Source organism: Natrix helvetica (assembly GCF_964273705.1).
Source record: "Natrix helvetica genome assembly, chromosome: 4".
NCBI lineage: Eukaryota > Metazoa > Chordata > Lepidosauria > Squamata > Natricidae > Natrix > Natrix helvetica.
In genome coordinates, this window is record NC_138550.1 from 27,254,968 (window position 1) to 27,269,512 (window position 14,545).

At 33.0% G+C, this 14,545-nt stretch overlaps 1 protein-coding gene across 2 annotated transcripts in view; it reads right to left on the minus strand.

Moving 5' to 3' along the window:
* DCLK1 (doublecortin like kinase 1) overlaps window positions 1–14,545 on the minus strand; it is a 179,329-nt gene that overhangs the window by 48,346 nt on the left and 116,438 nt on the right. For both annotated transcript variants that reach the window (XM_081951247.1, XM_081951246.1), the window contains exon 7: window positions 1,414–1,498. In XM_081951247.1, the coding sequence (XP_081807373.1) occupies window positions 1,414–1,498 (85 nt within the window). The remainder of the gene's footprint in view (window positions 1–1,413; window positions 1,499–14,545) is intronic.

Below are 14,545 nucleotides of genomic sequence, written 5' to 3' on the forward strand. Positions count from 1 at the left end.
TAGTAGGATTGAAAGATTAATGTCATGCTCTACAAGTTTGATAAACTCAGCAAAAAAAAAAGAAGAAAAAGAACTACTTAGATTTCTGTATAGACTTGTCTGCTACAAATTAGAATTTCTCTGGCAGCATCTCAAAATAGATGTTTCATGGAGTTCAACTTATACATCATAAGAAAATTATAAATAGCAATAACATACTCATGCTCACCTTAAACACTGGAAGAAGCCTAAAATTATATAGAATTCACTAGCAAATAAAAATGACTTAGCAGCACACACACAAAAAGGAAAGGTTAAATGCAAGTCCTGGAGAGAATATATTTAATTATTTCTAAAGAAACAGACATATTTTTAAAAAACTGAACCTCCTTTCATGTAATTGGAAATCCCTTTTTGCTAGAAATTCCAGCCTTAATCTGAATCACTGCAAAATACAGGAACCCAATTTTCCCAGTTTCAACCCATAGTTTCTGCCTTAGTTCCCATTTCTAGTTCTGCTTCTACCTTTTCAAAGGAGTCAATTTTTCCCTCCCTAGAAAATTTTTCTCCCTTTCTGGGCTATTGATTTGTGGATGAACAAGAACCAAGGCTATGAATGAGGACTGTTAATGTGTGCAGTTAATGAAAGATCCAAACTAGGATGCAAACTAACATTCACAATAGTTCAGTTCAGTTCACATGAAATTATTATATAATCCCTCATATTTGTGGCCTGTATACAAAAGGTTTAGGCAATAACTAATTAACTTTCAAACCATAGTAATTAAAACTTCTATAAACAATCTGAACTAGAAAGTTAACCAAACTTTGCTTTGTCAAGGACATGTACTCTCATACTTAGTATATGACAGTGATGTTCTCGTGTGCCGAAATTGTTTGTGCACACGTTTCAGCGTGCCCTCATGTGCCCACACCCACAATACACCCCACACCCTGCACATGTGTGCATGATCCCCTGTACTCCCCCCGCCCTCCCATGCATGCATGTGACCCCCACGAACCCCCGTGCATGTGTGTATGAGCCCTTGCCCTCCACCATACATGCACACTTGTCTCCCACATGCACAGCAGAGACCCAAAAATCAGCTGGGCGGTGAGAGGCGCGCACGCATGTGCGGTGGAGCTGAACTGGGCGATGGCTCGCGTGCCCTACAGAGAGGGCTCCATGTGCCACTTGTTCACCATCACGGGTATATGATATACAGTAGAATATTTTGACTATTGGAAAAAATGGGAAACGGCTATGGAAGTACCTGATTATTCAATAACACATAGATGCCAAAGACAGTTTAATACAAAATATCAATTCTGCCCTAAAATCAACAATCTTTCTTTAACTTTTAGAGGCCTTAAATCATAGTGACCTTTGTATTATCACTTTTCAAACAGATGCGTTTTATCTGCTTATATTACCTTCACCAGGCCCATCGGTTTCGTCCATCGAGCTGCAGACTTTGGTAGAGGCTAGTGAGGTAGAGGAACCACTGTGCTGAGAGCTCTGAAAATATAGAATTGGGTTGGATAAAGATAATTAAATATGGTTTCAAGAAAGCTAGATTATAACAAAAAGCATCTAGAGGGACAGCTTGATCATCTGAAATGATTTTTTTAAAAAAAACAATGCTTCTGTAACAGTCTATTCCTGAATACCTTCAGAAACCATTTTCAATTTACTGCTTATTATGTAAAAACATGCAACATGTTCTTTCCTTGTTAGCCTCACCATTTTTTTAACAATTCAGAGCATCTCTGTTAAAATGCTCTATCATTGAAAATGCATTGCTCTGTTTCTCTGAGTAATCCACCATTTAGGATTTGAGTCACCAGTACATGTTCATTTGCTTTCTTACCTGTAAAGTTTGCTACATGAATGACTCGCCATAGCAGAAAAGATGCTTATTCAAAAGGTCTGGAGGAAAATGTTAATGTTTCCCATGCCTTCTTCATAAGCCAGAGATGTGCCAAGAGCCATTAACAAATTCAAAGTAAAAAAAGAGATTTTGTCTCCTCACCTTATTTGTATATAGCCTTCTAATATCATTATGGTATCTTCCCAGTCCTTGAACAATGCAACAAATTTTAGCATAAAACCTGGATATGCACTAAAGAAGCTGGTGGTCAGGAAGCCAACACCAGGCCAAGCAAGTTATTATTTAGTTTGCATTTATGTTAGGTTGATTAGGAATTAATACTCTGTCTGTACTTATCTATTATATATTTAATTGGCTACCAATGTGTACATGTATTTTAATATAAATATCAGGGATTTACCATTATCTATTTCTCTGTATCTAATGTTCAAACAATGACTCATATGTAAATGGTTTTATACATTTATTTGCACTCTATATATGTATACATATAGTATATGTGTGTCTGTATATGTGTTATGTATTACAAAGGGTGAAGTAAACTATATATATGTTGTTGTTCCGTGCTTGGCAATTTGGTTGCAAATGTTTTATGCCCATTCGAGAAGACATCTGTCAGACCTGGAAGGCATCTTTTACCCTTTTGGATTTCAGGCTTGCCACTTTCTACTGTGGGGAAATGAGAGGGGGGATTATACAGAGTATGGGCGATGTGTAGCCATAATAACATTCTTTCTCAGAAAGTCAAGGTCGCTTTGTTCCTGCACCTGGACGGATGTGGATGGGAGGAATCTTTTTCGTGTCAATGAATGATTGTACCATGTGATGGTTTTGTGGTGTTGAGGCAGGGTCTTGAACTTTCAACTGGGTAGGAAAACCTGGAAGATTTCAGATTTGGGTTTTCCCAGATGGGTCAATATGACATCTCTAATAAAATGAAACTTTGAGGAATCTCAAGCCTTGGAGTTTTCTTTTGTTGGGGGTGTTACTTGGAATTCTGACATTAACCCAAATCTCTGTATAATACACACACACACTTTAATCTTCAATGTGGTTTGGATTGTGCTTGTCTGGGGGGGTAATGGCCTTTAAATATCTTTCTGAGTCCTGGTCTGATTTCAGGTTATGTGACTGGCTGGCTGTAGTTGCTGAGTCATAGTCCTTGGTTTGAAGTACTGTTTCTGCGATGTAAATTAATGCTGGTGTTGTTGTTCAGATGTCTTCTGATGATGTCATGGTCTGGTTTCGGATTGATTTGTTTGGCTGCGTATGATGTGGTCAGTCAACTAAATCAATCTGAAGCCAGACCATGACATCATCAGAAGACATAACAACAACACCAGCACATCACACAGACAGTACTTAAAGGCCAGTGCTGCCTCAGACAAGCACAATCCAAAACTCACTGAAGATATCTCCTCGAATAGGGTAAAATCTTTGCAACCAAATCTCCAAGCTCAGAGCTCAAACCAACAACATAACTGCCAACCTGAGCTACTAATATTCAGAGACATTTCAAACCACATAAAAGTATATTTATCTACTAAATACATTAGCTAAATAGGACTTTTTGCAGACTTTTTCTTCAAATCTTGGGTTTAATAGCAGCTTCATGCCCCTCCCCTTTTCAAAGTTTTTCATTTGTATATTAGATTAACATATTTTCCTTATTGTTTTTATAGCTAGCTCACCTAACTGTATACTCTTTCAAGAGGCAACATAATATTTGAGCCTGGACTGCAAAGTGCCCCAAACATCAGAGTTTTAAAATTGTAAAGTTTTCAGTATTTGATTGCTACTCTCTAGTGGTATTTCGAAGGTTCAGAAATTGTAGTCCTAATAATAATGCTTCTTATATCAAATTGTTTTACTACATAAGGATATTATCAATAGATTCCTAGCTATAGGGAATCAAATTATAGATGTTTTCAACTACTTAAAGATCAGAGGCAATTATAGTACAAAAGAAGGTAAAATCTGTTCGATGTATACTTACTGCAATCTTTTGACCTCTTTCTTCTAAGAACTCTTAGAGTTATACTCATTATGCCTTAATCTCTATAACTGATATGACTAATTTCTTCTTGTGAAAGGAAAAATTTATTTATCACTGCCTTCTCGTTTCTACTTTTCAATGACAACTCTGAACTAACTTCATCTATTCAACATACAATATTAACAGATGGCTGCCAACAGTTTCTTGGAACAGTCGACGAACTGCAGAATGCTCCCCAGTGGCCAAATAAGTGGAGACAAAGAGTTAGTCTAAAGATTTGCTTCAACTAGTATGATAAGATTCATAGATGAATTGGGTATATAAAGGCCTGCAATTTTGCTCAAACGCAACATATTCTCCAATTCATTATTTCCAAACCTAGTGGCCCAAAGACTGAGAGATCCAGAAAGTTGAAGTCCAAAACATCCAAAGAATATCAGGTTGAAGAATTCTCTACTGCTCTGATACTTCTTTTATAATATTAGTAAGATATAAAACAAGACAGTGGAAAGACATTCAAAAACTATTAAAGATATCTGACCATCAAACTCTCATGATAGCAATGAACCTTTCCTGGTTTTGCACAAAGAAAACAGATATTTGCTGCTTGATAGGGACAGGGTGGGAATGTACCAAATAAATTGAGCATTTGTATGGGAAGTCTATGGTAAAATCCCAGAAAGGAAAGATATCTGATATTAATTACCATACAGTTTCACAGTAAAAAGACATAAATTTCAAGTTTGCACATATTTATTTCTGTGTTTGTTTCAATACATCATTTTAAAATAATACATATCATAATGTAATTAAACAATCTGTAGTCATTTATAAGGGTGATGTAGCTCTATCACTTTAGATCACTTTACAAAATGGACTTCACAGATTTTTAATCTTAAGGAAAAAAATTGAATACCATTTAAAAATCAAATTATTCTGCGATCTTTGATTTCAGTGTATAGTTACTTTTCAACAATGTTAATAATACTGTTCCATTAATAATAATAAAACTGAAATACACACTTTCATATAAAACTTTTGATTTTTTAATGGGGTTATTTAAATATTGACACTGATCATTGACGCTTATTAACTTAGGCACATGCATGCCTAACATCCAAAAAACATAATCTATAAAAATATGATTGTTTTTATATACAATCATTGAATTAGAAAGGACCTAAAATGGTCATCAAATCCAACCCCGGTATACTCCAGGATTCACTGCACCATTCCTGATGTACAACAATGTAGATTCTGAAATTCTCCAGTGAAGGGGAACAAACTACTTCTTATGGGAATTTATTTATTGATTAACATCTCTTACTGTCAACAAATTCATTCTAATATCGAATCTACATCCTAATCCTTGAAGTATCATTCCATTTGTTCTTATGTTATCATCTGCAGCAAGTAAGAATAAGTCCGAACCCTTTACAATAGGATTTAGTGTAGCTCATGATGATTATTTAATTGTTTCTGCCAAGATATAAAGAGTATTGCTTGTCAATAAGTTATATTTTACCCAGAAAGCATAAAGGAAAAAAAAACTCATTTCATTACATTTCCAGCAGGTGGTATGGTGACTGCAGCAGAATTTCAAAAATGTTCTTACCAAATTATGGTCTCTTACCAAAATTATACCATTATTTAGTTGGGTGAATTTTATCTGATTTGTATTGAAATTTAACTTAGAGAATAGTTTATGATTTTCATTTTTTTCAGATAATTATAAAAAAGTTGTAATGCAAAAGATATTCATTTATCCCAAAGAGCAACTGAAAACCATTCTCATCCAAGGATTCAAGAAAAATGCTTTTGTCCCTAAATAACAAAATCTGTATTGATTTATAATATTAAACCGAGGGAAAATAGCATAAAATAAGATTAATGTAAAATAGATTAGTAGATCATTTTCTCACTAGTTTAAAGCAGATAATGGAATTTCATAATGTCCCTGCTCAATAATAGTGTGATGAAGGATAAACCAAAGATAAATGATTGTGGATTATTAATATATTCAATAATATTTACACTGTGAATTCCACCGAGTTTGGTAGGATACACAATTACATTTACATGTGATGGCAGCTTTAGCATGGCAAGGCCAACTTTAATTTAATGTTTCATTATTCTTCTAGACAGATTCATAAATTATCACCCAATGCATCTTTATAGCTGGGAACTTTTCTGGAACCTATTTGAATCATATCAGAGATAGGAGAAAACAATATCTAGTCACTTAATGCTCTGCTTAACTTTTAATGCCCCCCAGCAATGATTTATTAAGATTTGGACTGAACATATTACAAAAGGAATAATTGGCAACCAAGGCATAAACATTAGCAAGCCATAGTTTGTTATCCAAAACTTGGTGTCAAAAGTTTTTGATTCCTGGTGACTGCTTGGACTAATCCCTGTAGCTTTGTTGGCAAGGTTTTTCAGAAGTTATTTACCATTGCTTCCTCTATAGGGCTGAGAGAGAGTGACTGGCCCAAGGTCACTTTGTGACCAAGAAAAGACTAGAGATCACAATCTCTAGCTTGTTGTTTTAATGTATACCAAACTGACTCACTACTTTAAGTAAACACTAACATTTTCAAGTAAACATATATTTTGCTTAAAACACACACATTATAATTGTGGTGTTTTGTTTTTCCTTCCTAATAGTTTGAAAATCTTAATGCACCCATTACTTTAGAGTTCAATAAAATTCATGTTTATCTCAGTGATACTTAATCTCTGCTCCTGGATCAAAAGCAGAACTCAAATGATGCTTTCCCTTTAGATCTGTGGGTGCAGATAACTAACAAGGTAACTAACAATCGGAACTGATCTCTCCAAACATCATCCTTAGTGAAGCATGCAAACTAGCACCTGCATTTCCTGCATTGGATGAGGAGAGCACATCTTTGTCCTTCTATCCTGGTCACTTTTTACAGAGGCATGATTGAGTGGGTTTTAACAAACTGCATCACTGATTAGTTTGGTGGCAGCATTGCCTCAGATAGAAAGTCCATTCAGAAAGTGGTAAGGACAGAAGATGATAGGAAACTCACTTCCTGTCATTCAAGATACTGCTTATAAGTGCTATGTGCTTAGAGCTCGAAACATTGTTAGAGACTCACCCACTTCACGGTCTGCTCCTGTTGCTCCCCCTGAGAGGAGGTTTGAAAGTATTTCTAGCAGGACTACAAGATTGTCTAACAGCTTTGTTGCCTATGCCATTTGTCTGGTAAACTTGGAAGATTTGTTTCTCTTGCCATGTACATGTATACATCCAAACCAGACGGTGTTGTTTCTCCATGTCATTTAATATATGTGGGTACATGTATAATTTTGTATTTATTTATGTATTTATTTAATTTGTCATGTTTATGTTTATATTAGAGCTGGAGACCCTTTGAGAGCTGTATGTAATGCAATTTCATTGTAATATATGCCGATTAGTGTACATTCAAAATGACAATAAAGCATTTAATTCAATTCATTCAATCCCATTCCATTCCATTCCATTCCATTCCAGATCTTCAACTTCAACTGAAACAGAGAGGTTTGAGAAATAACACATTATTCTCTTCTCGCTTAGTTGGAGAACTTAGCGCATTCAGGGGAATGCCTAGAGAAAGCTACACAGGCCATTTGATTTAGAATAGTGCACAAACCTATTTAGTGAATGGAATAGTTTCATCTTAAACTCCAATGATAATTAATATCAGGATTTGATATCAAACTATATTTTTATCTGACACAAAGAAATGCTATCTGAAAATATTTTGATTAAACCTATATGCATATGTTATTTTGGAATACCTCCAATTATTTGCAAATTTTGAGTAATTGTGCATAGTTTATTAGTCTCTTAATCAACTCTGTTCCTAATCTAAACCATTATCTAACCATTTCTGAAACATATTTTCCATTTTAAGTTATAAATATTTTCTTGCATCAGTAAAAGCAAAAGAAACAAAACTGTTTATATGAATATTTACCTATATTAAATAAGTATGGTTCTTAAATATTTAATTCCCATCTTGGAGAAAACTATCTTGATCCATGTTGGTATAATTTAATGCTTCTCTATAGAACTCAAACACATATTTTATAGACATTATCTGGTAATCCATTATAAACTGAATTTATACTGGTTAAGATTATAATCACCAAAATCAGTTGATCCACTCAGGGGATTATTATACTTGAGTCTACCCATTTCTGCTTGATTCAAAAGAATGAAAGAATTATTTCTTAAATATCAAGTAATAACAAGTACTTGCATGGGAAAAACATATGTGAAATTTTATGAGTTTTCCTGAACATGAACTTCCATTAAAAGTATTCTTGTAAGAGCTCAAATAAAACGGTCCCAGGCCTTAGAGAAGTTGTTCTGAATTTCCTTACTTTGTTTCATTGATGTTAGGAAGATATTGCCATTTCATTCACTTTTTTAGTTTATTTTTGCTCTTTGAGTTTACACAAACTGTACATGTTATTCCTATTTCTGTCACTCTTACTTTTGTTTATTTCATTTATATTTATTAGATGGGAGTCAAAGTTGGTCCTTATATATCTCAAAGTTTGAACTTCTTTCTCTTAATTATTATTCCATATTCATGTTGCATGACTACAACTGGGCAAACCTCCTGGGCAGTTGTGAAGTTATGCACACTGTACTTCAACATAATTCCAGACCAAAAAGCCTTCATGGAACCTGAAGCACTCAATGTAAATGGCAAATCTAAATTTTAATTTAGGGTGCACCATTTGAAATGTCATCACCATTAAACAAACTTTAAGAGGAAGTTCTTGCTTTAGTTTCTGGCCACCTGGCTGCTTTTATGGCACACCTACATTAAAGAAAGTAGCTGCATGAAAGCAGGATTTGATCTGTAAGTACTTCACTTCCAGATCAGCTTAATTTAACAGATGGCCAACATACCAACATTACTCTAGGATGGAAAAAGAAAGATCAGCACTATAGAGTTTCAACCACATTTTACTCAGAGTTTTGTTCTGCAATTCATTGGTAAATATTTTAAATGGGTAATTTCAGTAATAGTCCTCAGGCTGAAAGTACATCAGTGCATACTAGTGCTTTAAGCAGAGAAATTAATATATGCTAAAGATCTTTCTTCTTTTCTCTTTGCAGCTTAAAGGGAGCTGTTTGTGCCTGATGTATCCCAGAACAAAAGGCCGCAAATCAGAATACCTATGATTCTGCTCAATATTTTTCCTCTCAATAATATTTATTATGGAAATAAAAATGATGGTCAGATTAACTTTACCAAGGTTTTGTGATTTCCAAACACTGCAAATGTATTATAACATTTACGTTTCATTATTGTGAAGAAACATTGGAGCCAGGAACATAAGTTTAACGCTATTTCATATTCAGACTGAATATTCGAGCAATTTAAGAGTGTTTTGGGGAAAGAAAAACTAGCAAACTAATCATATAGAATTGAATCTCTCATCATTTAGAAATGTCGATCCCTAACATACACATAGTTGAAGCCAGGGGATTCAATAAACAAGCTATATGAAAATACCCTTTAAAATATATTTTAAAGGGCAGTGAAACAGTGTTGTCTATGGTGAGCAAGAGGATATTTTGGCAGTTTTCAGATAACAAGCAAAGAACTTTGCTTCCAGTTCTCTTCCTTTTGTAAAAAGCAGATGTCACATTCACATAAAGTGACAATCAGGACAGTAGGTTAATGCAGAGATGACAACGAAGGAACATAATTTTGTTTGTAACATAGTTTTATTCAGAAAGCTTCAATATATTTCCGGGCTATCATCCGGTAGAGCAAAGCAGTTGCTAAGGCAGAAGATGTTGGTATCATGACCAGAATGCAAATAATGTATTCTTTAATATGCTATTATTTTATATTTATTACCAGGAAAGGGGAGACATAGTTTTGCAGTTGATAGATAGATGAAAACAATCAAGATAATTTTTAATCTTTGATTTTCTACTTTTAGTTGCTTAAATTTCTTCAGGCTATAATGTAACAATAGAAAAGGAAACTAAGTTTTGTCTCATGATTCACTGGTGTTTCTGGAGTCCTTGAAGTTATCTAGCCCTCCCTTATTTTACCACTATTTTCTTTTGTGATTTTGTATTTTGTATTATAAACTAATAAAAAAAGAATTTTAAAAAAGAATCAGCCAGCAGTTTGTGAAGGAAACATAGGAAATATTTTTAAATACAACCAGAATTCATAATGGGATTTATATAACTTACAAAAAAAAAAAAAAAAAGGCTACACTTCCAAACTAGGGTACACATATGTGTTGTTTTTGCTGTCTGGGAAGAGGAAAATTGGGATTTGTTTATTTGCTTAATATCATTGTTATTTAAAATGAAAAAAAAATCTGCATTCTGATCACTCTGCTTTCAAGGTACCAAAAAATAAGTCACGCCAGCATTTTATTCATTCATACTTAACGTGTTTTTTAAATTTTCATTTCAAAGCCAATAGTAATTTATTTCATATGTTTTTGTTCTGCTTGTCTTTACCTAAGCTTTTTTAATTCCTAGAATTCTTATACGCGGTACTGTCTCTGTCAGCCACACTATATTCAGATAGCTACTATTTCAATATTTGCAGATTCATGAAATGTCAATTTCAAGTGAAAATCCGGGAGGGGGAGGGATGTTTCATCTATCATAGCCAACTACTAGAAAATCTTGAATCTGTCTGAATACTATAATTACTATAATCAGAATGCTGAGATACTGAATTTCCATGTAGCATTTGTTTGAGTTTACTTTTTTACTTTTTATTTTATTAACTTTTAAAATTGTGTTTAATGCTTAAAATATATGTATGTGATTAATGAGATTTTCATCCCCAGCAGCAATAGCCAGGCTTCTCTGAACATTTTAAGGATGAATTATAGCATGAATTATGCTAACATTACAAGTTTTTTGGGAGCAAAATACAATAATTGAGGAGGGAAGAAAAACTACTTAAATTTTAGAAACATGTTAGTTGGAGAATTCTGGGAATTGAAGCCATGCATCTTAAACTTGCCAAGATTGAGAAACATTGCCATAAACCTACCATCTAGAAAAAAAAATCTATCGGGTATTCTCCAACTTCAAGGTTTCCTCCCTCAGCATTCACACTTTATATTATAAAAACAAATTGCCTGTATTTATATTTACAGCCAGTTTCCTATGAATAAGGAGAGTGAAAGTGATCTTGATTAAATTATATTCTACAGGTCAAGCCTTCTTTTTGCACTTTTTCATACAGTAATGTACGAATACAAGTGCTCTCTGGTTCTATTCCCCCCCCCCTCAAAACTCCAATCCAGTTATTCCTTGACCAAACAGAAATAACTTTTTAAAATATAGTTCCAGGCTCCAAGCTAATATGAAGTCCTTAACTCATATTTGGTAGCACCCACAATATAATCAATATGAGGCTCACTCATTTTTGCTTAAATAGCTACATCTAAAAAGTGTTTTCAGTGGAACTTCTGTTTTTTTACCTATATTTTGTCCATGAAAAATATCAAATTGTTTTTATTTTACCATTTTCATTTTAAAATATTCTGATTAAAAATAAAGGCTTTAAAATCATGTGATTTAATCTGTAAACTTTCTGTTTATTGATGTCAGATATGATAATGCTGGTAGTTCTTGAGAAACTAAAAATACGTTTTGAATAAAAGAGCTTAAGAATTATAAAAATAGCTTACCTTTTGGATAATCGTGTTTTGGCATTGAAGATTGTAGCTTAACAACTAAATAATGTGATTGTTTAATTAAAGTGCTGCAGAAGCACATGTAATCTTCCAGATTTTACATATCATGTGGCTGTGGTGATTATCAAAAGATGAACACTCTATTACTTTTTAAAAAAAACTTCTAAATTAATTCCTATTTGAATTAAGAAGTAAAATAATTGTTTTATTAATTTTTTCTTGTATGGAGTAGAGATAATGCCAAAAAAAGAGGCTCTCAATGCTAATTTTCAAATTCTATTTCGGGTACTAGAATCTACGTATATAAAAATAAATTTTTTCGCAGATCATTTGTAACTTTTTTTCTATTTTATGTATAATAATCTTTTATAAATCTATAATAATTTCTATTACCAAAATCTTTATATGTAGAACAGTAAAAAAACAACTGTAGAGACTTCAGCAGATTTTTTTAAATGGTTCAAGTGGCACAAAGAAACCACATAAAGTATTTTATATAAACATTTAAACAGATGTTTAACAGCGCAAGAGTTATGTTCTATTGCTTGTTACACCAAAATATCATATTATATTATATATTATGCTATCCAGAGATCTTATTGTATCTACTGTATCATGATTTAATTTAGGTCTTTAATTGAATCGTGCATATTTTTAATTTAAGTTAAATTAAGGATATTTTATACTAAAGTTATAAAGAGAAAATAAATTCAAGTAAGTTAACATACATCTGTATATTAAAATGAAATATTTTACTTGCTATATAAAAATACTGTTTTTAATAGCATATATTGGAGAAATCTGGGTTGAAGATGTATTCTCGTTTATATGGTTCTTTTTAAAAAGAAAAAAGGAAAAATATTTTCTTAGTTTAAAAAGTGAAAATTACATTGTAAATTAGTTCTTTTAAATGTTGCTATAAACTTCTAATCCTGAAGTCCCATCATACAACCCCACCATTCACACCCCATTCAGTTTATACTATTCTACTGTAAATAATTGGAATTTTTTGTTTTGTTTTAGTGACAAGGAACTTTGCTAAAAACTTGCCAATGAATGGGAAACTCTACCCAAAACAGGTCTTCCTTCCTAGAAAGCATTATGAACTTTCTATAACTCTCTCAGAAAGTGTGCAAATATGTTTTTTTCCATATGGATTTCTTTTGTCTAGATTTGAATTGTAATCCAATGCTAGTAAGAGCAGAATAGATGTTGTCTCTGCTTTGGGACTCTCTAGGACTTTTGTGCCACAACTCAGTATTGTTCTCTGACCCTACATAAGGAAATCTGAAAAACAGCAGCCATGCAGGGGTAAAGATACCTGAGAGTTCCCTTGTATAAATACCTCTTCACTTTGGGAAGATTGATTAGTAATTTGTGTGCACTGTGATACTGCTTTCTCAAGGAAAATAATATGGATCCTTCTAACAACAGTGACTTTGTATTAAATTATTTTCATGCACTGATAAGCAATTCATTTTCCTGGGTTTTCCCCCCCTCTTCAATTAATAGTTTGGATTTAGAAATAATATATAGTACTTTAGTGAATTATATTAAATAAAATGTTTTTAAAAACCCAAGAGGAGATCATATTGGTTTTCAACAGCAAAAAAATACTTTGCAAATAAACATGTTAAAGTATCATGTGATTAAAAAAGTGAAATAATCTAAAGTATGAAACAGATGTTTCTGAAATTCTAAATTGTTAGATTATATGACTGTAGTGTAAATCTCTTCATATAAAATTTTCTGACAAAAGATATGAAAACGCTTCTTTGACTGAGAATGTTGTGTGTTTAAAAACAGTGGTGTTCAGACAATATTCTAAAAACTTAGAAAATAAGTTTTTTTAAATTTTTCTTTAGTCCCTTAGAAAATTCTCAGAAGTTCATCAATCAATAGAATGAGAATAACTATCAATACTCTTGAAAGCCAGTTTGCCCTTCAAAACTCTGTTAAATCCAACCCCAGGAACTATTGCAGCCCAGTAATTTTGGCAACTGCCCAAATAAATTTTTCTGTGGCATGATTTTGTGATAGATTTTGGGTCCTTGAAATGTAGGATACGTACAATATCCATTTTACTAAATGTCTTCCTGAGAATCCATACCACAAGATTGTGGTAGTACTGAGGCAGTACAATATTAATTATCTATCACTAACTAAACTTAATTGATGTATATTGAAATGACTACTACATGTGAAGAATACTTTTGATACCACTTTCTTAATTTGCAGCAGTATTTCCCATCTGTGGCAACTTCCAAATATGTGCATTCTTCAATTTGTAGAATTCTTAACAATGGTTATAAAATTCAGGTAGTTGAAATGTCAAAGTTGGAAAATACTGCTTTAGGGTTTTTTCACCACACACACCCTTTAAATAATTTTTTTGGCCATGCCCCCAAGACTTAACTCAAGATTTAAATCATAACATTACTTCAAGTCTTCACAGACCCTCTGTGAGGACATTGTGGTTTCCAGGGGTCTATGGACCACAGGTTGAGAACCACTGGTTTAAGGTATGCTGTTCCTAATAGGCAATATATTTGACCAACTCTACATATTTTAATATTTTACAGTGTATTTTTAAATATGTATTCAAATATGTGGTAAAATGTGTAGGACTATTTCTATGTATAGAATTGCTTGTGCCTAGTGGAGAGAATAACTAACATGGACACAAATTTAGAATTTGGCTAGTTTGTGTATGGACTACTTCTGAAAATTTTTAGGAGGAAAAAGAAATTAGGCACAGCAGAAGACAAAAAAAATAATAACAATAATATAATTTGCAAAAAATAACAGCAGAATTCTCCATTTTGAATACACAAGGTTTGAGCACCATTAATAGAATTATCAAACTGGAGGATGTCACCAGTAACTCTTGAGGCTTAAATTTTGGGGGCATGTGAGATACAACCAAACTGGAGAGAACTGTCAAAATTTGTTCTAGCAT